At 39.3% G+C, this 26,909-nt stretch overlaps 1 protein-coding gene across 3 annotated transcripts in view; it reads left to right on the top strand.

Moving 5' to 3' along the window:
- Positions 1-11,932, top strand: part of ABCA1 (ATP binding cassette subfamily A member 1) — a 131,853-nt gene extending 119,921 nt beyond the window's left edge. For all 3 annotated transcript variants that reach the window (XM_065946636.1, XM_065946638.1, XM_065946637.1), the window contains 10 exons: positions 552-681; positions 945-1,065; positions 1,849-1,911; positions 2,691-2,797; positions 4,990-5,131; positions 5,501-5,635; positions 7,299-7,402; positions 8,009-8,101; positions 8,758-9,001; positions 9,649-11,932. In XM_065946636.1, the coding sequence (XP_065802708.1) occupies positions 552-681; positions 945-1,065; positions 1,849-1,911; positions 2,691-2,797; positions 4,990-5,131; positions 5,501-5,635; positions 7,299-7,402; positions 8,009-8,101; positions 8,758-9,001; positions 9,649-9,789 (1,280 nt within the window). In that variant the 3' untranslated portion in view covers positions 9,790-11,932. The remainder of the gene's footprint in view (positions 1-551; positions 682-944; positions 1,066-1,848; positions 1,912-2,690; positions 2,798-4,989; positions 5,132-5,500; positions 5,636-7,298; positions 7,403-8,008; positions 8,102-8,757; positions 9,002-9,648) is intronic.
- The last annotated feature ends 14,977 nt before the right edge of the window (positions 11,933-26,909 follow it).

Here is a 26,909-nt window from a genome sequence, read left to right as displayed (position 1 = left end):
TCCTTTATTTTTTCATCCTTATCATGGATGATATACCAAGTGGCTTCAGTTGTGTCTGACTCTTTGTACGCCTATGGACTATAGCCTGCAAGGCTCCTCTGTTCATGGGATTCTCCAGGCAAGAATACTGGAGTGGGTTGCCATGTCCTTCTCCAGGGGATCTGTCTGACCCAGGGACTGAACCTGTGTCTCTTACATCTCCTGCATTCGCAGGCAGTTTCTTTACCATGAATGCTATGACCAGATCCCTATCATGGGTGATAACCATTGGTATTTGTAGAAACAGGCTTCTCTGGTAGCTCAGTTGGTAAAGAACCTGCCTGCAATACAGGAGACCCTGGTTCAATTCCTGGGTTGGGAAGATCTGCTGGAGGAGGGATAGGCTGCCCACTCCAGTATTCTTGGGCTTCCCTTGTGGCTCAGCTCGTAAAGAATCCACTTGCAATGTGGGAGACCTGGGTTCAAAACATAGGTGAATTTGAGCCTGAATTTGAGGAAGGGCTATGATCTCTGGTGCCTCCATTCTGATTGGATCTCTGCACTGTGTCCAGGGGAGAATCGCTTTGTCTCACCACTGTCTTGGGACTTAGTGGGACGAAATCTCTTCGCCATGGCCGTGGAAGGGGTGGTGTTCTTCCTCATCACTGTGCTGATCCAGTACCGATTCTTCATCAGGCCCAGGTGAGCTTTCACGCAGAACTCACTGAACACCTGGTTGAGGGTCATGGTGGAGGGAGCACAGGGAACCCTCACTGGTGGTTGGGTTGACTTGAACTCAAAGCAGATAATCAAACTGATTCTCCTAATGTGGGCATCCCCTGACCAACAGTACTGACAGTGCTGGAGTGTGGATTTTATAGGACTGATTTAGAAACTGGGTCTTTGACTTAAAAAATAACTTGAAAGGTTGATTTTTTTTTTTTCTTAATTTTCTTCCCCCTAAGACCTGTAAAGGCAAAGCTTCCTCCTCTGAATGATGAGGATGAAGATGTGAGGCGGGAAAGACAGAGAATTCTTGATGGTGGAGGACAGAATGACATCTTGGAAATCAAAGAGTTGACTAAGGTGAGACAGTGAAGGCAGGCTACAATTTGCCTTCAATTTTTTCAGCTTTATAGGTTAGAAAGTAGCATTTTGCTGACTCACTTAATAAAAGGAGCATGCTTCCTGAAATGTGCATCTATACCAAGTTTCTATCAATTTAATTTTACTTAAAATACACCATGGAGACTTCTCAAATTAAAGAAATCCTACTGAGAATAATTGTAAAGTGAATTCTCATTCTTATGTTTGTTTTTCATGTTTACATTTATGTGTTAGTTATTAAAACATCTAATATTGTATATTGAGTCAAAGCTGAAGTTGGGAGAATAAATGATTGATTTTGAATTTCAGAAAAGCTGGTAAATCCCCACTGATTAAGAGGAGGATCTGTCTCAGCCCTTTCTAGGTGCCAGAATCACAATTTCACTTTTTTGTAATATGTTCAATATTTGCAATGTTTTGATAACAAATTTTTATCCCATAGAACTTAATTTTTAAAATATATGCAATGTCTTTATATTAAATAAAAATTATGTAGATGTTAATGACAAATACATATTTTTTAAAGTCTGATATTCGATTAAAAAATACAAAGAAATTCATTTATATTTTGAGCATCAGGGTCATTCAAAAGCCAGTTGCCACAGAGACAGACCAAGGCTTTGGCACATCAAATATCTGACTTAGTCTTATCAATGAGTCGAATTTCATGATGTGTTTAGGTCATAATTCCCTCTTCCACAGTTGCCTGGGACAGCCGTGAGTCACTGCAGCTCATGACTTTGTGCATTTTGTTGGTTGCAGGTATACAGAAGAAAGAGGAAACCTGCTGTTGACAGGATTTGCGTTGGCATTCCTCCCGGTGAGGTAAAGACACTTTATCTGTATTGCGTTTGCCCCTATTAATTCAGACTGTCTCTACTCCAGTCAAACAACAATGTCTGTAAGAAGTTAAAAGTGATTTTAAAAGGCTACTCCATTTATATCTATGTGTAGCAGTCAGTCATTGAAAGTTTGAAGGCCCCATATATCAAATGGAGAAGGAAATGGCAACCCACTCCAGTATTCTTGCCTGGAGAATCCCATGGACAGAGGAGCCTGGCGGGCCATGGCCCATGGGGTCGCAGAGAGTCGGACACAACTGAAGTGAATAAGTACACACGCACGCATATATCAAAAGTAGTGGCCCCGTGTATCAACAATTTTGGATAATCTCAGACAATTTAAGAAAAGTATGTACATCTAGAAAGTGATTTTGTGATCCATTCAAGATGATAATGAAATTCAAATAGATTTTAAAAAAGATATTCTCTTTATTTATGTTTGTATTCTTATATGCCCTTTAGCTAGATTTGATGGTGAAATTTGACTTGTTGGCTTTCGTTACTGGTTTTCACTCATTAACTTTGGTTTTAACCCAACAACTCAAAGGATATTGACAAATACATCCATATTTAAAATGGTTCCATTATAAAATGTATGATTAAACATCCATATGACTTCTGAAAACCTAGAAAATATTTTACTCTTCATTAAGAGTGACATTTTAGGATCATGTTATATAAAAATGAAGCTGAGGTAACTGTGAGTCATTTATATTCAGATTTTTAGTAGTTTGCTAATATTACTGACCCAATCATTTGCAGTGCTTTGGACTTCTGGGTGTTAATGGAGCTGGGAAATCATCAACTTTTAAGATGTTAACGGGAGATACCACTGTTACCAAAGGAGATGCTTTCCTTAACAAAAATAGGTGAGAAAACAAGTCTGTATTTTGCCACAGAGATTTTCTAAAAACTTTACTTAAATGAATATATTGTGATTTTGTTGATATAATAGCACTGTATAGGTTCTAAAAATGTTGAAATATAGTAAACTGTGAAGAAGAAAATAAAAATCCGTGATCCCAGTACCTACAGATAACAACTATTTACATTTCCTTTTAGTCTTACTTTATTTTTTTTAATAGATTTATTCAGGTATAAGTTATGTACCGCACAGTTTAGTTGTTAAGAGTACAATTCAGTGACTTTTAGGCAATATGCAGAGTTGTACAACTGTTATCACAATACAATTTTACAACATTCCCATCAACCCAAATGTCTATTTTATATACACATATAAATATATTATAAAATTGAGATTATATTAGATCTAGATTTTTAAATTAGTTTTTTGCTGCTAATGACTGTATTATGACTATTTCCCAATGGGTTACATATTCTAAGATGTAGAATTTTACATTGCTGCATAAAATGCCTCTATGTACATGTACCTGTAGTTTATTTCACTATTTCCTTATTGTTGGACATTTATTTCACCAATTCCTTTTTATTGGATATTTGTTTTTCTTTTTCACTAAATATGTCCTTGTATTCATGTTGATTGTTTCATCAAGATAAAAGGTTATCTACTTGTGAAATTGCCCTCTCTAAAGGGTATGCCAACAATGAATGTCACCACTGGGCTATTATTTGAGAATGCAGAGACCACTGAGCAGTCTGATCTTAAGGAGTACAGTATGCCTACAGTACAGTCCTGCTAGGCAACCTTGAAAGTGAAACCCTCGAGCATTCTAAATACGTGGAACTTCTCTGGGCTTTTTCTATGGAGAAATGGTACAAATCTGTGGCTTTCAAACTTTTTGATCATGTCCCATAATAGCAAATACATTTTACCTGTCAGTCAAGTAAACACACAAAAACATGTAAACAGGCATATAGCTTAAATAATTTTGTAAAATACTACCTACTCTTACTGCTTGTAGTGCATTCAATATTTCTTACTCCACTCTCTGCCATGCCGTTTTAATAATACTAGTTGTGACCCACCAAATTTACTTAATAATGTACAAATGGGGGATGATTCACAATTTGGACAAAGGGCTACTAGCCAATAAAATCGAAAACATCAAGGAACTTAACGTACTCATGACTTTTCTCTGCATCTTACATTTGTTTTAGTAACAGTGTAAAGGAGGTTTAAGAGAACAGAATTTCTAGAATAGCAGGCGGGTTTGTTTCTAGTACCAGGCTCCTGGGGTATATAGCGATAGTAGCAATAACTGGTCCAAACTAAGGTTCCTCACATTGCTTGGTTCTGAATACTGGTATGGGCAGTGAAGCTGTGAGGTCTAGGCACAGGGTCTGTGAGCACTTCAAGTCTGGAAAACATTGGACCTGGGCCTGCTAATTGATGTGCAGAGAGGAGTGAATACTGCTGAGAGGCCGAACCCATGGCTGTCCAGAGGTGACTGAAGTGCAGCCATCAGACTGGATGTGACACTGAGCTTCCTCCTACATCAGGGATCCTTAACCCTAGATTGGCTTCATGGGGCCTTAAAAGCTGCCTCCACCAGTATATGAAAAATTGTGTCTGTAGTTACATTTTTTGTTGTCATCAGGTTCTCATCATGAAAACCTTCAAAACCAGGGGAGTTTCTGGGTTGAATATTTAGTAGGACTGTGGGGTTTGGATTAGGCCGTGGCCAAGTCAGTGTATAGGCAGCAAAAAGCAGAGGGAAGTCACCCAAACTTCTGGGCCTCTTCTGGCTTAAATGAAGCAACAGAGCACACGGTGCATATGACTGGGCCACAAGTCAGGAATGGACACTTGGTGTTAAAGCCCCGGATAGCGTGACTAAGATTGTTGATATAGATAGCACCGCAGTTGGGGTGGACTTGGGAATTCTGAAATGGGACCAAGCCTGCAGATTGAGGTGTTGGGGGAACCAGGGGCAAGGACTGGGCAGGATGGAGGCAGGAACCCTGACTTCCAGGAGGGGCTGGCATCCTGAGGGCAGAAAGGCTGTTCCTTGAAGCTATAAGCAAGTGTGCTCCCTGGTCTGTTTATCATGCACAAGCACACTATAGAATGTTAGGCAAGATGGTCTGACCAGAATACCAAAATGCTTAAAAACCTGACCAGTTTTGTTTTTCTTTGCAGCATCTTATCAGACATCCATGAAGTGCATCAGAACATGGGCTATTGCCCTCAGTTTGATGCCATCACAGAGCTGCTGACTGGAAGAGAACATGTGGAATTCTTTGCCCTTTTGAGAGGAGTCCCGGAGAAAGAAGTAGGCAAGGTACTGTGGGCACTGGAAAGCCAGCCTGCCTCCTTTGGCATCCTGACAGCCTGCCTTATGGCTGTGACCTTCACACATGGCCATTGGCTTCAGGCTGTTCTCCCTTATGGATGCAGCGACAGGAAGTGCTGGCTCTTTGCAGCTACTTTCGAAGTGGGAAGCTGCGGCGGTGGGGTAGGGATGGGAGATCAGGCTCACTCTGGAGGGCAGAGAGGGAGCGCTGCCCCCTGTGCTGTGGGCATTACCCAGGTCATGATCGTATAGAATCTGGTCCTACTCAGAGGAAGAGTTCTCATATGCAAGTGTAAGAAAGCGTGATAACATTACCAAACCCAGCAAAGGTCAAAGAGCTTTTTTTATCATTCTTAGGTTGGCGAGTGGGCGATTCGGAAACTGGGCCTCGTGAAGTATGGAGAAAAATATGCTGGGAACTACAGTGGAGGCAATAAACGCAAGCTCTCAACAGCCATGGCTTTGATTGGTGGGCCTCCAGTGGTGTTTCTGGTGAGTGTGACTGCATGGAAAAACCTGTTCTGGCCTGAATGGAAAGCATCTCTATTCTAAAGTCCTGGATGTCCAGGATGTGCATGACTGGCTCGGCAACAGCAAGCCCTCACCTGATGAGCAATAGCCTCAGAGAACCTGAGGGAAGCTCCCTTGTCCCTCTTCTTAACACACATGGGGTATATCTGCCTTGCCCTCAGATGTTCCAGAAGGGGAGATACACCAGGGACCTTGTTTCTCTGGCATGGAGAATCCCAACAAGTGCTACTGAGGCTGGGTGTAGGATTTAACTTGCTCTGGACCATTCTGTATGCCATCCATGTGTTCATCCTCTGGAGATGGAGAGTGTTGATATAGCCTCAGGATTCCTAAGTAGCGCCTTTGGGTCATAGTTCCTTACATATGGATAAATGGAAGACAGAAGATCAAACTAACAGTGGCCCTTGACCTTTTTCTTCTGTAAAGGAGGACACTGAGGTTATTGCAGGAAGAAGCCTTGGACTGAGGCTTTAAAGTTATCCAGAGTGCTTAGATTTAGAATTTGTTCCTCTAAGACCAGCAAGTCTAAGATCATGGCATCCAATCCCATCACTTCATGGCAAATAGATGGGGAAACAATGGAAACACTGACAGACTTTATTTTTGAGGGCTCCAAAATCACTCCGGGTGGTGACTGCAGCCATGAAATTAAAAGATGCTTGCTGCTTGGAAGAAAATCTATGACCAACCTGGAGAGCATATTAAAAAGCAGAGACATTACTTTGTCAACGAAGGTCCGTCTAGTCAAAGCTATGGTTTTTCCAGTAGTCATGTATGAATGTGAGAGTTGGACTACAAACAAAACTAAGTGCCAAAGAATTGATGCTTTTGAACTGTGGCGTTGGTGAAGATTCTTGAGACTCGCTTGGACTGCAAGGAGATCAAACCAGTCAATCGTAAAGGAAATCAGTCCTGCATATTCATTGGAAGGACTGATGCTGAAGCTGAAACTCCAATATTTTGGTCACTTGATGTGAAGAAGTGACTCATTAGAAAATACCCTGATGCTGGGAAAGATTGAAGACAGGAGGAGAAGAGGACAAGAGAGGATAAGATCTTTGGATGGCATCATCGACTCGATGGACGTGAGTTTGAGCAAGCTCTGGGCATTGGTGATGGACAGGGAAGCCTGGCATGCTGCAATCCATGGGGTCCCAAAGAGTCGGACACAACTGAGTGACTGAACTGAACTGAAGACCAGCAAGTAGAGTATAATAGGCTAAGCCAGAGTGAACTAAAATTAAAGAAAAAAATTTATTCAATTTTTGAACTGACTTCAGTAGCATTTCAGACAAAAATAACTTTTAGTATATGCTTGTCAGTCATGAAAATGTGATTGAAACTAAATGACTTTTCCCTTTTCCTTTCTGTTTATTTGGAGAAATTTAATATCACAAAAATTAAATTTGAGTTTTCTACTTCAGTGACAGTTATAAAAGTGAACTGGTTATAAACAAGTATGAAATATTCTTTTATGTAAGGTCTGGTTTTTTGATCCTTCAAGAAATAAATAGAATGGTAAGTTAAACCTTAGGCTGTTTCTAAAATGCTTCTGCATTTAAGACCAAACCTATCTTTGATTTTTTTCCAACACATAAGAGGACTTATTTTATTCTGTTTACAGGATGAACCAACCACAGGCATGGACCCCAAAGCCCGGCGCTTCCTGTGGAATTGTGCCCTAAGTATCATCAAGGAAGGGAGATCAGTGGTGCTCACCTCTCACAGGTCCGTAGTGAAGAGTTGGCTTGACTTCGTTGTTGTATAATTTTTAGGTTTTCCAAGTAGTATATATGATCACTGTGTAAAAACAGAAAACACAGAAAGGCAAAGAAAAAAAAAATTATGGTCACCTGATATATCACCAGAAGACAACTATTATTATCAGTGGGCAATATATCTTTGCAGAGTTTTCCTCTGCAAATCTATACATAGTGTATATGTTTTTTACAAACAAAAATGCAAGCTTTGGCATATATACCAAGTTCTTTTTCACTTAACAATATTGAGAACAGTATTCCAAGTCAGTTTAATTTAGATGTGTCATCATTTCTTATAGCTATTAGTGAATAGTATTCCGTTAGGATATACCCTAATTTACTCAACCATTCCTCTTTTGTGTAGACACTTGGATCATTCTCAGCTTTTTCACAATTGTAAACGACACGGCAGTGAGCATTATTTTCCCTACATCTTCGTGAAATTTCTAGCAGGAAGCAGTTATACTCTAGGAAGCTAAGAATCTGCTTCTTTAAAACACCAGATGTCATGGTGATGTTCTGATGGTTACAGGAGCATCTTTCTCAAACTAAACCTCATTCTGTTTCCCTACAGCATGGAAGAATGTGAGGCTCTTTGCACTAGGATGGCAATTATGGTCAATGGGCGGTTCAGGTGTCTTGGCAGTGTTCAACATCTGAAAAATAGGTAACAGGGACAATTTCCTTGGGATCCCACATAATGAGAAATTGTGTATTTATTCTTTTGTGAGTGCATACATAGTGGTTCTAAAATAAAGGAAAATAAACTGAACAAAATGGTATAGTGCAAAGAATGAGAACTTTGAAGTCCAACAGAGCTGCTTGCAAATTTCTCTCTTTACTTTTTACTGGTTGTATGCACTTGGGCAAGTTATTTAACCTCTCTGAGAGTCAGTATTCTAGAAATAGCTACTTTCTGGTTTTGTTATAGAGATGTAATGGGGAGATTTATACATGCCAGTAAGGCTGAAGCATAGACTTTGGAGTCAAACACACCAGTTGGTTTGACTGGTGTTGGGTCCACACCCCAGCCCTACCACTACTGAGTTTTGTATCATGAACAAGTGACCAACTCTCTAGGTTTCAGTTTCTCTGTAATATCTCAGAGTTCCAACTGTGGATTAAATGAAGTCATGTCTAAAGCACTTGGCAAGGCAGCTCAAATAGAATAGGTATTCAGTATTTGACAACTGGTTCCTTTTCTCTGAAACTGATTTCTTGGTCTGGCAGGAACCACTTTCTCTTTCAGGACCCAAGAGTTAAATATTCTTTTGAGAAGTTTCCCCAGAGTCTTTAATTTGATTTTCTTTTTCCTGCTTTCAGGTTTGGAGATGGTTATACAATAGTCGTACGAATAGCAGGGTCGAACCCTGACCTGAAGCCTGTACAGGAGTTCTTTGAACTCGCCTTTCCAGGAAGCGTCCTGAAGGAGAAGCACCGGAACATGTTGCAGTACCAGCTTCCGTCTTCACTGTCTTCCCTGGCCAGGATTTTCAGCATCCTTTCCCAGAGCAAAAAGCGACTCCACATAGAAGACTACTCTGTCTCTCAGACAACACTTGACCAAGTAAGCTTTGAGTGTCAAAAGTAGATTTGCTTTTCATGGTGAGGATTCCTCCCCCTTCATTATGGGTCCTAGAGCAGTACAGATTATCTGAGCACGAACTCCTGATCGTCTACTGTTAGTTATGCTTTTAACCTAACCTCCCTGAATCTGAAAAGGGAGATGACGCTACTGATTTCATAGGGTTATTATGAGAATAAATGGTCATACTAATCATAAAAACTGCAATTTATTGAGTATCTGCCATAGGCAGGTATTAGGCCAAGTGCAGTATCCCATTTAAATTAAATGACATCAGGTATGAAGGAGATCCTGGCACTTAGTAGATATTTAGCAAATGTTAGTTTTCATCCCCCTTCCCTTTAATCAAGTCTTTATGAGTCAAAATAAATAATGAGTCAAAATAAATAGATGATTGAGCGGTTGGTTGATTGGAGGGGCAATATATAAGGGCAGTTTTTTACTTTTTTTAATGATTAATGCTTTTTCAATCATTCCTTTCTCCCTCCTACATAAAGTTTTCTAGTTAATCTTTTTATTCAGTCTCAGATTCTTCTATATGACCTAATTTCCACATGGGGAAAAGTGCAACTTGAATAAAGAGAGAGCAAATTAGAGGTGTTTATAATGGTCCGTCTTTATTTTGACAGGTATTTGTAAACTTTGCCAAGGACCAAAGTGATGATGACCACTTAAAGGACCTGTCATTACACAAAAACCAGACAGTAGTGGATGTTGCAGTCCTCACATCTTTCCTGCAGGATGAGAAAGTGAAAGAAAGTTATGTATGAAGAATCTTGTCCATATAGGGTGGCTGGAAGAAAGGAGGAACTAGACCTTCCTTTGCACCATGTGAAGTGTTCCAAAGGAAAGGGCTCGAAGATTTTGTGGGAAAAAGTAAACTGGATACTGTACTGATACTATTCAATGCAATGCAATTCAATGCAATGAAAACAAAATTCCATTACAAGGGCAGTGCCTTTGTAGCCTATGTCTCATATGGCTCTCAAGTGAAAAAGACTTGAATCTAGTTTATTACCTTATACTCATGTGAAACTCTAGTATGGAACCCAGTGGACATATGAGTTTGACATACTTTTTTTTGTTCTTTTGTATTCTTACTGGGATTGCAACAACAATTCATCAAGTAATCATGGCCAGTGATTATTTTTCAAAATCAAAAGGCATGCATATGCTCATTCATTACGCCATGCCAGGCCAAGAGACTGGCTTCCTGGTGACATAGCCGCTGCTGGCAATGAGTGTGCCAGAATTACTAGTGCCAAGTTTCTCAGAAAGCCTGAAGCATCATGGTATGCCTTGCATACTTTTGTGAACGCTGTGCTACTCAGAGTCTGTTGACATCATCAAGTACCAGTTGATGAAATGGTGCCACATGTGGGGAAAGTCCTGCTTTGATTCCCTCTTTGAGCTGCTCTGGTGATGGTGACATGCAAAAGCAAAACTTGGTTTCATTGTTGTCCCTTGCTTGGAACCATGAGTCTCCAAGATTATCTTTCTGGGACTCTAAGTGTACTTAGATCCGGGTAAGAAGCAAAGAATCAGCAACCACACTGTTGGGGCTGCAAGCTGGGAGGCCATGGCATGTGATCAAAGAGATGATGTACTTGGAATCAAGGGAGGTCTGTGTCCATTTGTCCTGCTTGTCTACTAACGCGGTACAGTGCATCTCAAGATCTTGTTGTTTGACACAAGCATAGTATTATTTCTGGCTTTTTGAATTAATCTAGAATATGAAAAGATGGAGTTGTATTTTGAGAACAATCTTTGTACTTTTAATGTTATTTGGAATTGTAAGCTCTATTAGTGACTCCTGAAAACTTAGAGTCGCCTCTTTGTAGAACCCTGTGGCACAGAGGAGTATGGCCACACTGGCTCGCTAGCTTTAATTTTTCACGTATGTTTGCAAGTGGATTATCTGACTAATGCCTAGTGACTTGAAAACAGTGTGATGGCCAAGATCTCATGACAACATTATATTTAAGTATCTTTAAGATCGTTAAGCATACTTTTAGTATCAGCGCATTAGTCAAGTATTCTTTGAGTGTATGTTATACCTGAGTGAGTATGGATGGATGGCGTGGGGAGAAATTAAGTTTCAGTAGATTTCCTGTGCCATATTCATCAGATAACTGGTTTACAAATACAGGTTTTGTTGTGGTTGTGGGAACCCACTGAAAGAATGTTGGGCAGCCCACTTTTTAAAAATACCAACAATGCAAAAGGCAAGAAAGTTTATGTCAAAGGGTCACACGATTAGCTTCAAAACTTGTTGAAAAACATAAAACTTGTGCTTATGGCATTTAGTACCTTTGAATATTGGCTTTGAAAATCTCAGATACCCCATTCTGACAATCTCAAATTTTTTATCTCTTCAGTCAGTATCATGGGAAAAAAACAGCAAATGCCCCCACATGAAAAATTATTTCAGACTTTTCCAAGTCAGTTTAATTGATTTTAGTCAGTAAACACTTGTTAAAGATAATGTTATCTGTCTTGAGACAACAAAATTATGAGAGAAATACTGTTTGAAGTTAATGTGATCTTTTAGTATCATTACTAATGTCTCTTTTAAAAAATTAGATATTAATTCTAAAAGTACAAGATTTCAGATCTATTCCAAATATACATTTTTTTCTTTTAAAATTTACTGCATGTTATCATGCAGCTTATTGCTTGGAGAAAGAAAATGACTTTTAGAGATTATTGCCAATATTTTCTAAAATGATAAATGAATAATAAAGACAATTTCCCAATAATTATTGGCCTAAACTCATATTTTATGCTATCTTCAATGATATAAAATTCATGGAATGATGTTTCTCCTTGTTTAGTATTTTCCAAAGTCAAGCTTCTGCTAGATTCCCCATTTCAGCAGAATCATGTCCTAAATCTGTATTGTATTAAAACCATGAGCAGCTCCTTTTTTTTGATTATTCTACTTCAAGGCCATATTTAAAAAAATCAAAGGATACTGTGAACTACTTTGAAAAATGCAACATTTCAGTATAGATTTAAAGGCTATCTTAAGCTAGAAACAATCTACAGCTACTCATCTACTGCATTAGTATGGTTATTAGATATCCAAATTGCAGTCTTTAAAATTTTTCTGGGTAAGCCTAATTATACTAGAGATTTTTACCAACTCTCTTCTCAGTCAAGTAAAACTTCTATATCATCCCTGTGGAAATGTAACCATGTGAGTTTAACAAAAAAAATTTTTTTTAAGTGTTCAGAGATTTCTGCTTCTGCTTCTTTTGGATACCTGAAGCCTTATTAACTGTGAATATGAAAAAATACAAAAGAAAACAATAACAAAGCCCTCTATACACAAATACCCAGCATAGGTCATTGTTTAAAAACCAATAACCAAACCTCAAACTACTGTATTTCAATACCTGTAATGAAGGCATATGCATTGTGACTATTAAATGTTGCACAGCATTCACTGTATAGTAATCATTGACTAAAGGGATCTGTTTTCTTCTTGTGGTTGTATATATCAGGTAAAATTTTTTTTCCAAAGAGCCATGTGTCATATTATATTGAACCACTTTGACATTGAGATATTAATTTCTACTCTTGTTACCATTTACTAGTAATATAGTATTATGGAAATATTGTTTTAATCCTCTTCAGAATTGTTGCATCCCTTTTTATAGAATGTTTATACTTCCGTAAGTTTTAAGAATTCTGTTCTCCCTTCTTATACCCTAGGATGAAACCATGTTTTTGTGCTTTGTCTTTATCATTGACCCTTCATTCCAAGCACTTTATGCTGTCTGTGATGGGATCTATTTTTGCACTGGAATATCTGAGAATTGCAAAACTAGACAAAAGTTTCATAATAGATTTCTAAGTTAAATCATTTTCATTAAAAGAAAAAAAAGAAAAAAAATTTTGTATTGTCAATAACTTTATAGAAAGTATTAAAAAAGGCATATTTCTATGTTGTTATAAGTCACGAAATAAACCTGTGATGGTTCTGTTGTGGTCTATACTAATTTATTTTCGTGCGTTCATAGCACCATCTACTGTTAAAGCTTATAAAGTCATTACAGAAGTAAGAAGTGTCTGCTTGGAGAAGGGAGGATACTTGGATCAAAAGCAGAAATTTAGAAAAGACTAAATGTCCTGTTAATCACAAGAGAATCCAGGGGACTACTTGAAAATAAAGGGTGTTTTGAACATTCATGGTTCAGTTTAAGAGGCTTTAGATAAACTTATTTTGCTTAATGATTATGAAGCTGCTGAGATCTCCACAGTTACTCTGTAGCTACGCCATTTAATAAAAACTTCACTGCTTCACTTGATACTGAGGAAGCACAAAGGCAGCAAAACAGAGCTTTTGTTTATTCAACCAAAAGTACAAGGACTGTCATGGGTGTACCTTCTTTGTATATAAACATTTACAGATTCAAAAAATCTCTGGAAACTTTGGAATGCTAATGTGCACACTGTATACGGAAAACCTTGAGAAGATTAGCTACCCTTTTCAAGTGTTTTACTGTGTTGTCAGATATTTCATTTAATTCTCAGAACCTGCCCTAATGAGCTAAGTAGTACCATTTGACATAGGAGTAGACTATGGCTCAGAGAATAAGGAACTTGTCCAGAGTGACACAGCTAGTAATTAGCAGAGGATTCTTTTGGTGAAGTTCAGTATCCAGTTAAAATTGTCCTTGTAAAATCACTTCAGTCTCATTGTGCAATAACATAACAAATATTTACTGAACATTATTGTGCACCAGATAATCTTACAGTTCTGGGGATATGGTGTTGAAGAAGACAGAATTCCTGCTCTAATGGACTCATTAAATTAATTTCCTAATTTCATTGAGGAAGTTATAGTCACAGTGGATGTGTGGGCAAATAAATGTAATAGCACTAAGTGCTAAGTAGAAAATACCACGTAGTGACAGAGAGGAGTCAGACTTCTGCAGAGTGACATTTAAGTTCAAATGTAAACAAAACAAACAGGAGCCAACATTTGAAAGTGTGTAGGAAGAATGTAGGATGAGATGGTTGGATGGCATCACCGACTCAATGGACATGAGTTTGAGAAAACTCCAGGAAATGGTGATGGACAGGGAAGCCTTGTGTGCTGCCGTCCATGGGGTCACAGAGAGTCAGACACAACTGAGCGACTGAACTGAACTGAACTGAGGATGAATGTTAACTGAGAAAGAATGTTCCCAGAAGAAAGAACACTCTGTGCAAAAACCACAAGTGGGAAAGAGCTTGGCGAGTTGGAGAGAATTCTCGTGTCTCTGGAGTTATAGGGGATGGAATCAGACAGAGATGGTAGGAACCAGAACTTGTGGGGCCTCATTGTCCAGGTGTTTAAGGTACTTGGATTTTATTATGAGTGCAATGCGGAGCCACTGGCAAGTTTTAAACAAGGTAATGATTTGATCCAATCTTTGTTTCAGAAAGAACTTTGTTGGTTATATGGGAAGAAAGGACAGTGTGGGGCGGGGCTAAGTAGGAGATGGTGGTGGTTTGGACCAGGATGATAGCAACAGAGGAAGGAGTGGTAACACTGAGGATCTATTTAGAGATACAGCCAACAGGACCTGCTGACAGGCTGCATGAAGGAGATGAGGGAAGAGAGATATCAAAGTGATTTCTAGTTTGTCAAACTAGGTAGTTGGTTGTGTTCAAAAGGCAGTTGTTTCAGTCTGGAGCTCAGAGGCAAATATGGGAAAAAAGATAAAAATGTGTGAATCATATATATGATTAAGCCTTGGGACTGAAAGAGCTTATCTGGAGAGAAAGAAGAGAATATGCTTGAGGTCTGAGATGCTACCCACATTTAGAAGACAAGCCATCATAGAGATCAGAGGGACTGGCCAGTGAAGAGGAGAAAAATCTAAGAGTAAGATGTGAAGTGAGAATTGCTCAGTTGTGTCCGACTCTTTGGACCCCATGGACTATACAGTCCATGGAATTCTCTAGGCTAGAATACTAGAGTGGGTAGCCGTTCCTTTCTCCAAGGTATCTTCCCAACCCAGGGATCGAACCCAGATCTCCAGCATTGCAGAAGATACCATGTATTGAAGCTCAGAATCGAATACTTTCAAGAAGGCAGAAGTGGTCAACTGTGTCCATTACTGCTGAGAAGATGAGCAAGGTAGGAGCAACTGAATTTGGTAAGAAAGAAGTCTTCGGTGATCTTCAGAAGAATCATTTCAGCAGACTGACAAAGATACAGACCTAATTGGATTTGGTTCAAGAAAGAATACGGGATAAGGAAGGGAAGATAGTGAGTATGAAGTAAAGTGTTAGTTGCTCAGTCATGGCTGACTCTTTGCAACCCTATGGACTGTAGCCTGCCAGGTCCCTCTGTCCATGGACTTCTCCAGACAAGAACACTAGAGTGGGTAGCCATTCCCTTCTCCAGGGGATCTTCCTGACCCAGGGATCGAACCTTAATCTCCTGCATTGCAGACAGATTCTTTACCATATGAGTCAACAGGGAAGCCTGATGGTGAGTATATACAACTCTAAAGGAGGTTTTGCTTTGAAGGGAAACAGAAAACATGACAGTAGTCAGATTACAAAACTTCTCTTTGGATTCTTTTCTTGTCTGCTAATAGGATAGATAGCACCTGAACACCATCTCACCTTTCCTAATTTTTTTTTAATCCTTTAGACATTTCTTCTCTCAGGAGCCTAACACACTGTACCTTGTTTTCCAAATTTCCCTTAGCTAATTCATTATATACTATTTTACATTTACAATCTGTTTTAGAAATTTAAAATAATATAGCTATAAATATAGACTATCAAAAGAGCTTGGATTTACCAAACCTAGTTTTAGCAGGCAGAGGTACACAACTAAAATGGAAATTAAAGGTGTTTCAAAGAAAACTCTAGCATGTCTGTGGCAGTACTAAAGAAACCCTCCTTCTGGGATTACTATCTGCTATTTTCTTGATGTAACTTAACATTTCCAATAAAGTTAGTAATTTATCGCTGTGTTACCATCCTGTGGGTGAGTGCATGTGAAGTCGCATCTCTTATGTCTCCTGAATTGGCAGCCGGGTTCTTGACCACTAGTGCCACTTGGGAAGCCCATCACTATCCTATAGTAACACAATAAAAGATCCAGAGTTGATAATATCAACATAAAATGCAAGTGAAGAAAAAACAAAACAGATACGTAGGCTTTTATTAGAGCAAGCATTTCCATAGTTGCTTCTGATGCCCAGAAGCAATTAAAAAGTAGCCAAAACTTAACCTCCCAGGGAAAACCTGTATTAATATTTATTGTATTTCTTTATAAAGAAAGAAGTAGAAAATAAAGGTCTTGCTGTTATATTTAGTAATAGATTCTAAAAAGTCAACAATGAGAATTTTCTATGGCAATGTTATTCATTTTTAGCACTTATGTAAATTTCTTCTCATAATTATAACATCTTATTATCCCAACCACATACTGTTTATTATTTGTGTTCTTCAAAATAGTATGATATTCTAAAGAAGATTGAAATACATGTTCTTGTATTTAAATTACTTAAAAAGTTAAAAATACCTATAACACATGTTACTTGTATAGATTTTGGAAAATGCAGATAAACAAAAAAAGAAAGTAGGAATAGTTTCTAATCCTACCACCCAGGATTAATCCTATCACTTTTCTATTTTGGGTTTCCCTGGTGGCTCAGATGGTAAAGAATCCGCCCACAATGCAGGAGACCTGGGTTCGTTTCCTGGGTTGGGAAGCTCTCCTGGAGAAGGGAATGGCTACCCACTCCCGTATTCTTGCCTGGAGGATTCCATTGACAGAGGAGTCTGGCAGGCTACAGTCTGTGGGGTCGCAAAGAGTCAGATACAACTGAGTGACTTTCACTTTCCATATTTATGTATATATGTATATATTTTATGTTTATATACTCATCTACACACAGCATATATGTTTATGCTTATATACCATACATGATATGTATGATGTATGAGTATGTCTGAACACTCTTTGTGGACTCTGGGAGTTGGTGATGGACAGGGACGCCAGGCGTGCTGCAGTTCATGGGGTTGCAAAGTGTTGGACACAATTGAGTGACTGAACTGAACTGAACTGATGTCTTTACTTGGTGAAAATGGCATCTCATTATTATCTTCTTTTTTTTCATTTATTTTTGGTTGTGCCGGGTCTTTGTTGCTGTGCCGGCTTTTTCTAGTTGTGGTGAGTGGGGGCTGCTCTCTTGTTGCAGGATGCGGGCTTCTTGTTGCAGTGGCTTCTCTTGTTGCACAGCCCGGGCACTGGGGCACGTGGGTTTCAGAAGTTGTGGTGCGCGGGCTCAATCGTTGCAGCTCCTGGGCTCTGGAGCAGAGGCTCAGTAGTTGTGGTGCCTAGGCTTAGTTGCTTCACGGTATGAGAGATCTTCCAGGACTAGGGTTCAAATCCATGTCTCCTGCATTGGCAGGCAGATTGACCTGCATGCAGGCTTCTCAGGAAGCAGGTAAGGTGGTCTGGTATTCCCATCTCTTGAAGAAGAATTTTCCATGGTTTGCTGTGATCCACAGACAAAGGCTTTAGTGTAGTCAATGAAGCAGTTGGTTCAGTTCAGTCACTCAGTCATGTCTGACTCTGCAACCCCATGAATTGCAGCACGCCAGGCTTCCTTGTCCAACACCAACTCCTGGAGCTTGCTCAAATTCATGTCCATTGAATCGGTGATGCCATCCAATCATCTATCTCATCCTCTGTCATCCCCTTCTCCTCCTGCCTTCAATCTTTCCCAGTATCAGGGTCTTTTTTAAGAAGTCAGTTCTTCACATCAGGTGGCCAAAGTATTGGAGCTTCAGCTTTAGCATCAGTCCTTTCAATGAATTTCAGGACTGATTTCTTTAGGATTGATTGATTTAATCCCCTTGCAGTCCAAGGAACTCTCAAGAGTCTTCTTCAATACCATAGTTCAAAAGCATCAGTTCTTTGGCTCTAAGCCTTCTTTATGATCCAGCTCTCACATCCACACATGACTACTGGAAAAACCATAGCTTTGACTAGATGGACTTTTGTTGGCAAAGTAATGTCTCCACTTTTTAATATGTTGTCTAGGTTTGTCATAGCTTTTCTTCCGAGGAGCAAACGTCTTTTAATTTCATGGTTGCAGTCATTGTCTGCAGTGATTTTGGAGCCCAAGAAAATAAAATCTGTCACTGTTTCCACTGTTTCCCTGTCTATTTGCCATGAAGTGATGGGATTGGATGCCAATGAAGCAGAAGTAGATGTATTTCTGGAACTCTTTTGCTTTTTCTATGATCCAATGGATGTTGGCAATTTGATCTCTGGTTCCTCTGCCTTCTCTAAATACAGCTTGAACACCAGGAAGTTCTCAGTTCACATACTGTTGAAGCCTATCTTGTAGAATTTTGAGCATTACTTTGCTAGCAAGTAAGATGAGTGCAATTGTGTGTTACTTTGAACATTCTTTGACATTGCCTTTCTTTGGGATTGGAATGAAAACTGACTTTTTCCAATCCTGTGGCCACTGCTGAATTTTCCAAATTTGCTGGCATATTGAGTACAGCACTTTCACAGCACCATCTTTTAGGACTTGAAATAGCTCAACTGGAATTCCATCACTTCCACTAGCTTTGTTTATTGTTATGCTTCCTAAGGCCCACTTGGCTTCACGCTCCAGGATGTCTGGCTGTAGGTGAGTGATCACACCATCATGATTGAGTCACTAAGATCTTTTTTGTATAGTTCTTCTTTATATTCTTGCCATCTCTTCTTAATATCTTCTGCTTCTGTTAGGTCCATACCATTTCTGTCCTTTATTGTGCCCATCTTTGCATGAAATGTTCCCTTGGTAGCTCTAATTTTCTTGAAGAGATCTCTAGTCTTTCCCAATCTATTTTTCCCTCTATTTCTTTGCACTTATCCCTTAGGAAGGCTTTCTTATCTCTCCTTGCTAATCATTATTATTATTATGTTTAATTACAGATGCAACATGAAGGGCATTTAAACCATCCAATTATACTAGGTAGATGGAAATAACTCTTAAGAATAATTAATTCTTTTTGTATTAGTTGGATGCTTACTATATAAACTTTGCTCTGTTTAATATTCTGAGACTTAGTGAACTTAACTTTAGGTAGGAAATGCCCTGCCAAATGTATCCTCTATGTCTGCCTATGTGTGTGTAAATAATGTGTCTATGTATACACACTCATATGGCATTTGTGGTCATAAGTCTGATTGTTTCATATATCCTTTGCCAATTTCTGAAGGTGATTAATCAGATTTGTCTATTACAAGTGTTGGTACAAACAAAGCTATGGATGATTTGGAGCTTATGTTGTCTAGGTGATATGTCAGATTAAACCAGGAGGCTCCTTTCACTGATATATCTTTGGTTTTGATACACAATTGCTTATGTATGTGATTTAATTATGTATAATGTCCTATTTATAATATGAGTTCATTCTGCTTGTGTCTGCTACAAGTTATGTTCCTAGTGCCCAAGTGTCTAAGCTTACAATGAAAGCAGATGTTCCCACCAAAAACAACTGCAGCTACTCCCTGATTTGGTGGACATGTTTGCTGTGTCATTTTATCCAAATAAAAGTAGACAATGTTACACAAATAAACAACTGCTTGGTATAATAGTTTAGCAGGTATTATAAATAAAATACATCAGAAAATGAGCTAGTAGGTTATTTGTTACTATTGCTTTTTCAGTTGATTTTCAGGAATTTGTATTTGAAAACAAATATATGGACAAGGCACACATAATTTCGTTATTTTCAACAGGGGGAGCCCAAGGAAAGCTTAAACAGCTGTGAGGTAAGTCTGTGTGCTTGCCTGGAGGTGATTTTTGTTGCATAGCAGGAATGAGAACTGTCCTTGAGGAAGAATTATGAGTACTTCAAGTTTCCTTATATTCAAGTTGGGGGTCATTTTCAGCAGCAGTAACTTCCAAGTCACCTTCCAAGTCAGATAGTATGTGATCAACATTTAGTAAAATCAAATTCAGAATAACGTTGTGAGGGATACTTTTTTGCTTTGCCCCAGTAGAGAGACTCAGGGTAAAGACTATATTGCGAATCTTAAGCGAAGGGACCATGATGACTCCATTTCAGTTTTTACAGAAAGTTGTCTCTTTGTAAATCCCCTTCCTGCCCTATCCCTTGAGAAAGGACTACAAACCTAAACATCAAAAGGAGAAAAATATCTCTGTTAGATTCGCACATTAGTCTAATTCCCCACAATTAAAGCTGTGTATTTTGTACATTTCTCATGAAGTTTAAATGAGGTTGTCATCTTATGTGCTGTGAGGTTCCTGACCCTGCTTGACTCGGGCACTGACAGCAGGAGAAAGGGGCAAGCTGAGCAGATGCTCCATCCCCTGTACCCTGGGCCCCCTCTTTAAAGTTCTGTGTCTGCAAAATACTGGGAGGTTGTGTATTCGTTTAAAACGGGGAGGCCAGTTCTATTGCCAGAGTCTGGCTGACCGTTTTCTCCTTCCCCCTTCAGTCTGGAGGGGCTTGTCAAAAGACAAGTCAAGAGGCTGGACGAAACCGTTCTCAGGCCACTGAGGCGACAGCCACCTCTAGGGGTGTCAAGAAGGCAGCAGTTACCCCTTCAGGGGTGTCCTCAGCGCCGCTGGGCACCGAGGCTAGAAAAGCTTCTTGTCCATAGCAGTTTGCAAGTCGGTCCGAGGCGACCCTGGCAGTGGGTCTTCCTCTAACGCCACCCCTCCCTCATCGCCGGCGTCCCGGGGTCCCTAACCCCCAGGTTGGGACTTGCTGAAAGGAGCTCGCAGACGCCTGGCCTCTGGCCCGTAAGCGCATGCGCGGCCCGTGCGCTTACGTCAGAAGACTCTCCCGGCCCCTCCCCTCCCACAGGAGGCGCCCGTGTAAGAGCGACCGGAGCCCTAGTCAGGCTTCTCTAGAGGGCAAACATGTTGAGGCTTCGAGCTCTGAGGAGGGCAGCGGCTGGTATGCTTCCTCAAGTTCCTCCTCCTGTGACCTCCGGGCTGGCAGGGTGCTCCCTGCGTCAGGGTAGATGAAGTTTCGGGGCGGGTCCGCTCGTCCTGTGGGGACTGGGCGGCAGGTCAGCCTAGTCAGGGAGGCTTCTGCCTCTGGCCCAGAGCCAGGAATTTGGTGTCGGTCTTGACCGCTTGGTGTCCTTTTGTTCCTTCGACGGATCTTACCCCCAGTGTGAACTCTGTGACTTTAGAGTTGGCTGAATTTCCACTCATCTCCGTGCACACCTGTGTACAATTAGTAAAAGTTCGTGTGTAAAATGAAAGTGTATAAGATGACTGGGAAGGCAGTATGGACTCCTGTGCATGTCATCAGTTCGGTTCAATTGCTCAGTCGTGTCAGACTCTTTGCGCCCCCATGGACTGGTACACCCGTTCTCCCTGTCCATCACCAACTCTCAGAGTTTACTCAAACTCATGTCCATTGAGTCGGTGATGCCATCCAACCATCTCATCCTCTGTTGTCCCCTTTCTCCTCCTGCCTTCAGTCTTTTTCCCAGTATCAGCGTCTTTTCAAATGAATCAGTTCTTTGCATTAGGTGCCCAGAGTATTGGAGTTTCAGTTCCGCATCAGTCCTTCCAGTGAATATTCAGGACTGATTTCCTTTATGATGGACTGGTTCAATCTCCCTGCTGTCCAAGGGGCTTTCAAGAGCCTTTTCCAACACCACACTTCAAAAGTATCAATTCTCCATCACTCAGCTTTATAGACGAACTCACATCCATACATGACTACTGGAAAAACCATAGCTTTGATTAGACAGACCTTTGTTGGCAAAGTAATGTATCTGCTTTTTAATATGCTGTCTAGGTTGGTCATAACTTTTCTTCCAAGGAGCAAGTGTCTTTTAATTTCATGGCTGCAGTCACCATCTACAGTGATTTTGGAGCCCCCCCAAATAAAGTCTGTCACTGTTTCCACTGTTTCTCCATCTATTTGCCATGAAGTGATGGGACCAGATGCCATGATCTTAGTTTTCTGAATAATGAGTTTTAAGCCAGCCTTTTCACTCTGCTCTTTCACTTTCATCAAGAGGTTTTTAATTCTTCTTCACTTTCTGCCATAAGGGTGGTGTCATCTGCATATCTAAGGTTATTGATATTTCTCCCGGCAATCTTGATTCCAGCTTGTGCTTCATCCAGTCCAGCGCTTCTTATGATGTAGTCTGCATATAAGTTAAATAGCAGGGTGACAATATACAGCCTTGATGTACTCCTTTCCCGATTTGGAACCTGTCTGTTGTTCCATGTCCAGTTCTAACTGTTGCTTCTTGATCTGTATACAGATTTCTCAGGAGGCAGGTCAGGTGGTCTGGTATTCCCATCTCTTGAAAAGTTTTCCATAGTTTGTTGTGATCTACACAGTCAAAGGCTTTGACATAGTCAATAAAGCAGAAGTAGATGTTTTTCTGGAACTCTCTTGCTTTTTCTATGATCCAATGGATTTGGCAATTTGATCTCTGGTTCCTCTGCCTTTTCTAAATCCAGCTTGAACATCTGGAAGTTCACGGTTCATGACTGTTGAAGCCTGGGTTGGAGAATTTTGACCATTACTTTGCTAGCATGTGAGATGAGTGCAATTGTGAGGTAGTTTGAGCATTCTTTATACTTTGCATTTAAAACGCGGGTCGTGTTTGCCAGGGTTAATTTTTACTCTGGTGATTTGTGTGTGGATAAAGACCAGTGAGCCTTCACTCTTCATTCAGTGCATTGTCTCTCCATATCACCACCTCCAGTCTAACCTTATTCAGCGCTAATTACAGAGAGGATTTCTCAGTTACTCAGAGGAATGGGGGCACCGACCGAACTAGATAATGAAAATTTGAATTTATACATTCACATTTTGAAATCAAGTAGTTTTTAAGCTTTAAAAACAGGAGCAAAAAAAAAGGAACAGACCCATGATGCTGTCCTTATTCCTGTTATTGGCTCGCAGAGTAACCCCTTTTATAATTTTCAGCTGTTTTTCCAATGCTCTTTTCCCTTTTTATGAATTGTATACACTTTCTGGTGCTTCTTGATATTTTCAGTTATACATATTTCTTATTGCTGGAAATCGATTTAGATCTGTTACATACCACTCCACCCAAATATACTTCCTTTCCCTCATCTGATTAATCACATTAAGAATAGTTACTTTTATACTGTATTGATGTTTATACTTTTATTATTACATTACCTTGTTTCACACATAACTAGACACATAATATATAACTGAATCCAGTTACACAATAATTACTTTTATGCACATACTGAAGTGATATTACTTAACACTATCAAGGCTAAGGAATTACTGCAGGGCTATGGTCTGTGGTTGCATTGATTGTGCCTTTGCAAAGACTTTTGAATCTTGTGTTCAGAAGAAGGGAGGCTTTTAAAATTAGTAATCCCAAAGATGGTGGGTTAGTTTTCTAGTTGATGGGCATCCATATCTAATCAAACAAGACAAAAAGTGTCATTTGTACCTGGACTGGATCTTTAAGTTTAATTTCTTAGACTTTTTCCCTCTAGAATTCTCAATTCTCTCATTCAACTGGTATTACTTAAATGATTTTATTCCTCATGCACTTTTCCAAAAACTGGGGTGCAGAGTTGAACAAAAGACAAAGCTGGTGTCCTCTTGGTTTCCTCACGTTAGAGGAAACACATGAACAAATGAAGGAAATATATGTTGAAAGTGAAAGTTTCCCAGTCCTGTCTGACTGTTTGTGGCCCCATGGGCTATACAGTCCATAAAAATCTCTAGGCCGGAATACTGGAGTGGGTAGCCGTTCCCTTCTCCAGGGGATCTTCCCAACCCAGGGATCAAACACAGATCTCCCGCATTGCAGGTGGATTCTTTACCAGGTAAACCAGGGAAGGTATTAGTAAATATGATGAGGAAAAACAAGTAGGATATGAGAAAGAAACAAGTAGTATATAAAGTGCTGAAGGGAGGTAGCATAGACTGGTACCTATTTTCAACGGCAATTCTTCTCACACCCCACCTTTTTTGAAAGTTAGCAACAGAACTTATGCAGCTTAGTGCAGCCATGTGACTGTCTTGGCCAGTGGGATATGTTAATGTATTTATGACCTACTGTACTGATCTTAAAGCAGTGTTAGTTGTTGCCCTCTTCATCTCTTTATTTCTGCTTGCTGAAATTGAATGTGATGTCTTGACTTCTTGGAGTATGAGGAGAAACCACATGCTGGAGATGGCAGAATGATGAAGCAGCCTAGGTTCTGACACCATGGAACACCATACTAGGAGCCCTGTATTGCCTGTCTCTGTACTTTCTTTTTACATGAGAAATCATTTTCTAGTTGTTTAAACCTACAAACTTACCCACTGTCCTTCACTCAGTGTACCCTCTTAATCTGGGCACTCTACAGGCCCCCAAATATTTGTGTTTCTTGGAGTTTTTTCTGCCAGTCTCTGGAACTTCTGTGATTGAAACATTCTGCCTCCACTTAATCTTCTCATTTTTCTTTTTCTACTATATCTCTACTTTTTTGAGTTTAAGTATTGCAATTTTATCTTCTGAGTTGTCTACAGAATTCTAAATATCTACTTTTTTGATATTCTCCAGAATAATTTTCTTTTTTAAAATAATATTTTTTTTCATGGCTTAAATATTTCTGTATCTTGGATATTAATTACAGGCATTTATTTTAGTCATTGCTTTAAGGCCTTCTTTCTGCAGTATTTCTTTTTCTTTCAAGTTTTATTATATTTTCTCATTGATTTCTTTTCTCTCTTGATACTGGGTTTTTCCTATAATATTTTTATGCTTGTGATCCTTGATTGTCAGTCAGTTCACATTTTAGACAGCGACAAAAAGAAAGTTGAGAGCTCTTTGAGTACCTGGAGGAAAGGGGCTGTTGAACAGTGGTTGTCACTGTAGGTTTTCTGACTGGATCATTTCAGTGCTCGGGAAATGGCCTCATTGTTACCATGTGTAAGTCCTTTCTCTTAGCCTAGCCAATTACCCCCATGAGGAATCTTCCAGGGTCCCATCTGTGAGTTCTAAGCCTTACTGCCAGTTTCCTATGACTGAGGAAGGTAGAATGCTGATTATCTCAATATTTGTTTGATAATTATTCACATAATTTACTTGTTTGACACTGTCAGCTATATCTGGTATTCTGGAATGTTGTTCAACCTTTCAAGAATGTATTAAATAAGATATGCTAAACTGCTCTAACAAATAGACACCAACATGTATGTCTCAAACATAACAGGATTTTATTTCTTGTTCCTTAAGATCTAAAATGGGTTTTCCTAGTTGGCAGGTAGCTCTTCTGTACATGGCGAATTAATGACCCAGTATTCTCTACCCTCCATCCTTAAAGCCTCATCATCAACTGCATCTAGTCAGCAGAAGAAGAATTTCCAAGGAGAAAGTACTTACCAGATAGTGAAGAGTAAAATCCATGACTGCAAATTATAGAAGGAAAACATTGCTAAGTGCTAAGAAAGTTTCCTCTGTTTCTCACAGGGTTTTAATTATCCTCAAAACCCTGTGAGTTAAGCTTTATCTCCAAGTGAGAAAGCTGAATTTCTGAAAGAGCAATAATTTTCTCATGTTGACTGTTGCTAAGTGGCACATCCAGGGTTTAAGGCCATATTTTAAACCCTAGTTCAGTTTACATTTATTTTAAATCAGTTGAGTAATCAATTAACTTTTTAATGTTTTATCTTTACTTGACCATCATGGATTGTTTTTACAGCATCTTTACAATTTGTTATGCTTTATTATTCTCAACATTGTGTGATGGACCAGAGTATTAATAATGCAAGGGGCCAATAGGATGTAGCCAAACCCCTGGGACCTGTTGTCTCTTTTGCCCTTTGTTATGTCCTTCAGGATATTGCCTAGGATTTTCTCAAACACACTTTATGACTGAAGCTCAGATGTCCTTCTATCTCTTGTGAAGGTTGGCAGAGACATTGTTTATAGCAAAGCAGCACTACTTAGATTAAAATTCCCTCAAAATCATTGTGCTGTCTTCTGAAGATAACTTAATGGCATTAGTTGAAGTACTCTTTATATTTGAGATAATTTTATTCTCATATAGACACTGGATATTAAAAAATATAGTTCCCAATTTACCCAAGTTTTTGGAATCATTGGAAGATCACACTTACCACAAATAAAAATGGAAAGTAGTTAGGGAAAAGTCATAACTTTACAGACTGCCTCAGTATTAATTCTATCTCATAGTATTTCTCATTGAATAAGGGTCCTGAGTCTGTTAGTGTGGAATGAGGTCTGTTAGTATGTTCATGTCACTAGAGTTTCATTTGTAATTACCTCTTCAATGAGAGCTAGGCCCTCATTTGGATGGTTAATTCTTTCATCATTCCTATTTAGCTGCCCTTCTCATTTTAAGAGTTTCTAATAAACATTCTTTTTTGAATGTTATTTTCAAATCATATATCTTATTCTTCTATTTCAGAGAACATCAGCGATACCTATTTCACAGATAAGATTACAGCACATCCATGTAGGCGCTGTCTTGTGTATTAATGACTTGTACTGAGTTTTTTCTTTCTTGTTCTCTCTCATTTCACTTTGTGAAGTTGATATTTCCATTTTACAGATTAAAACAAAAACAGCAACCAACAAACTCAGAGAGGCTAAGAGCCAAAGGTAACTCATTCATTCTAGTACTCCCCAGTAATCCAGTGTTGGAGTAGACAGTTGGGATGCATTGGCATGTTCCGCTTTACCAGGTTCTCTACCTGCGGATCAAAAACATTTAAAAATAATTCCAGAAAGTTCAAAAAAGGAAAACTTGAATATGCTGCCCACAGGCAACTATTTACCGGGCATTTACATTTTATGTACAACTAATTCCATAGCATTTGCATTTTAGTAGGTATTATCAGTAATCTAGAGATGATT

This window comes from Muntiacus reevesi, chromosome 10 (genome assembly GCF_963930625.1).
Source record: "Muntiacus reevesi chromosome 10, mMunRee1.1, whole genome shotgun sequence".
Classification (NCBI taxonomy): domain Eukaryota; kingdom Metazoa; phylum Chordata; class Mammalia; order Artiodactyla; family Cervidae; genus Muntiacus; species Muntiacus reevesi.
Note: the sequence above shows the minus strand (reverse complement) of the source record. Positions and strands in the feature narration are given on the sequence as shown.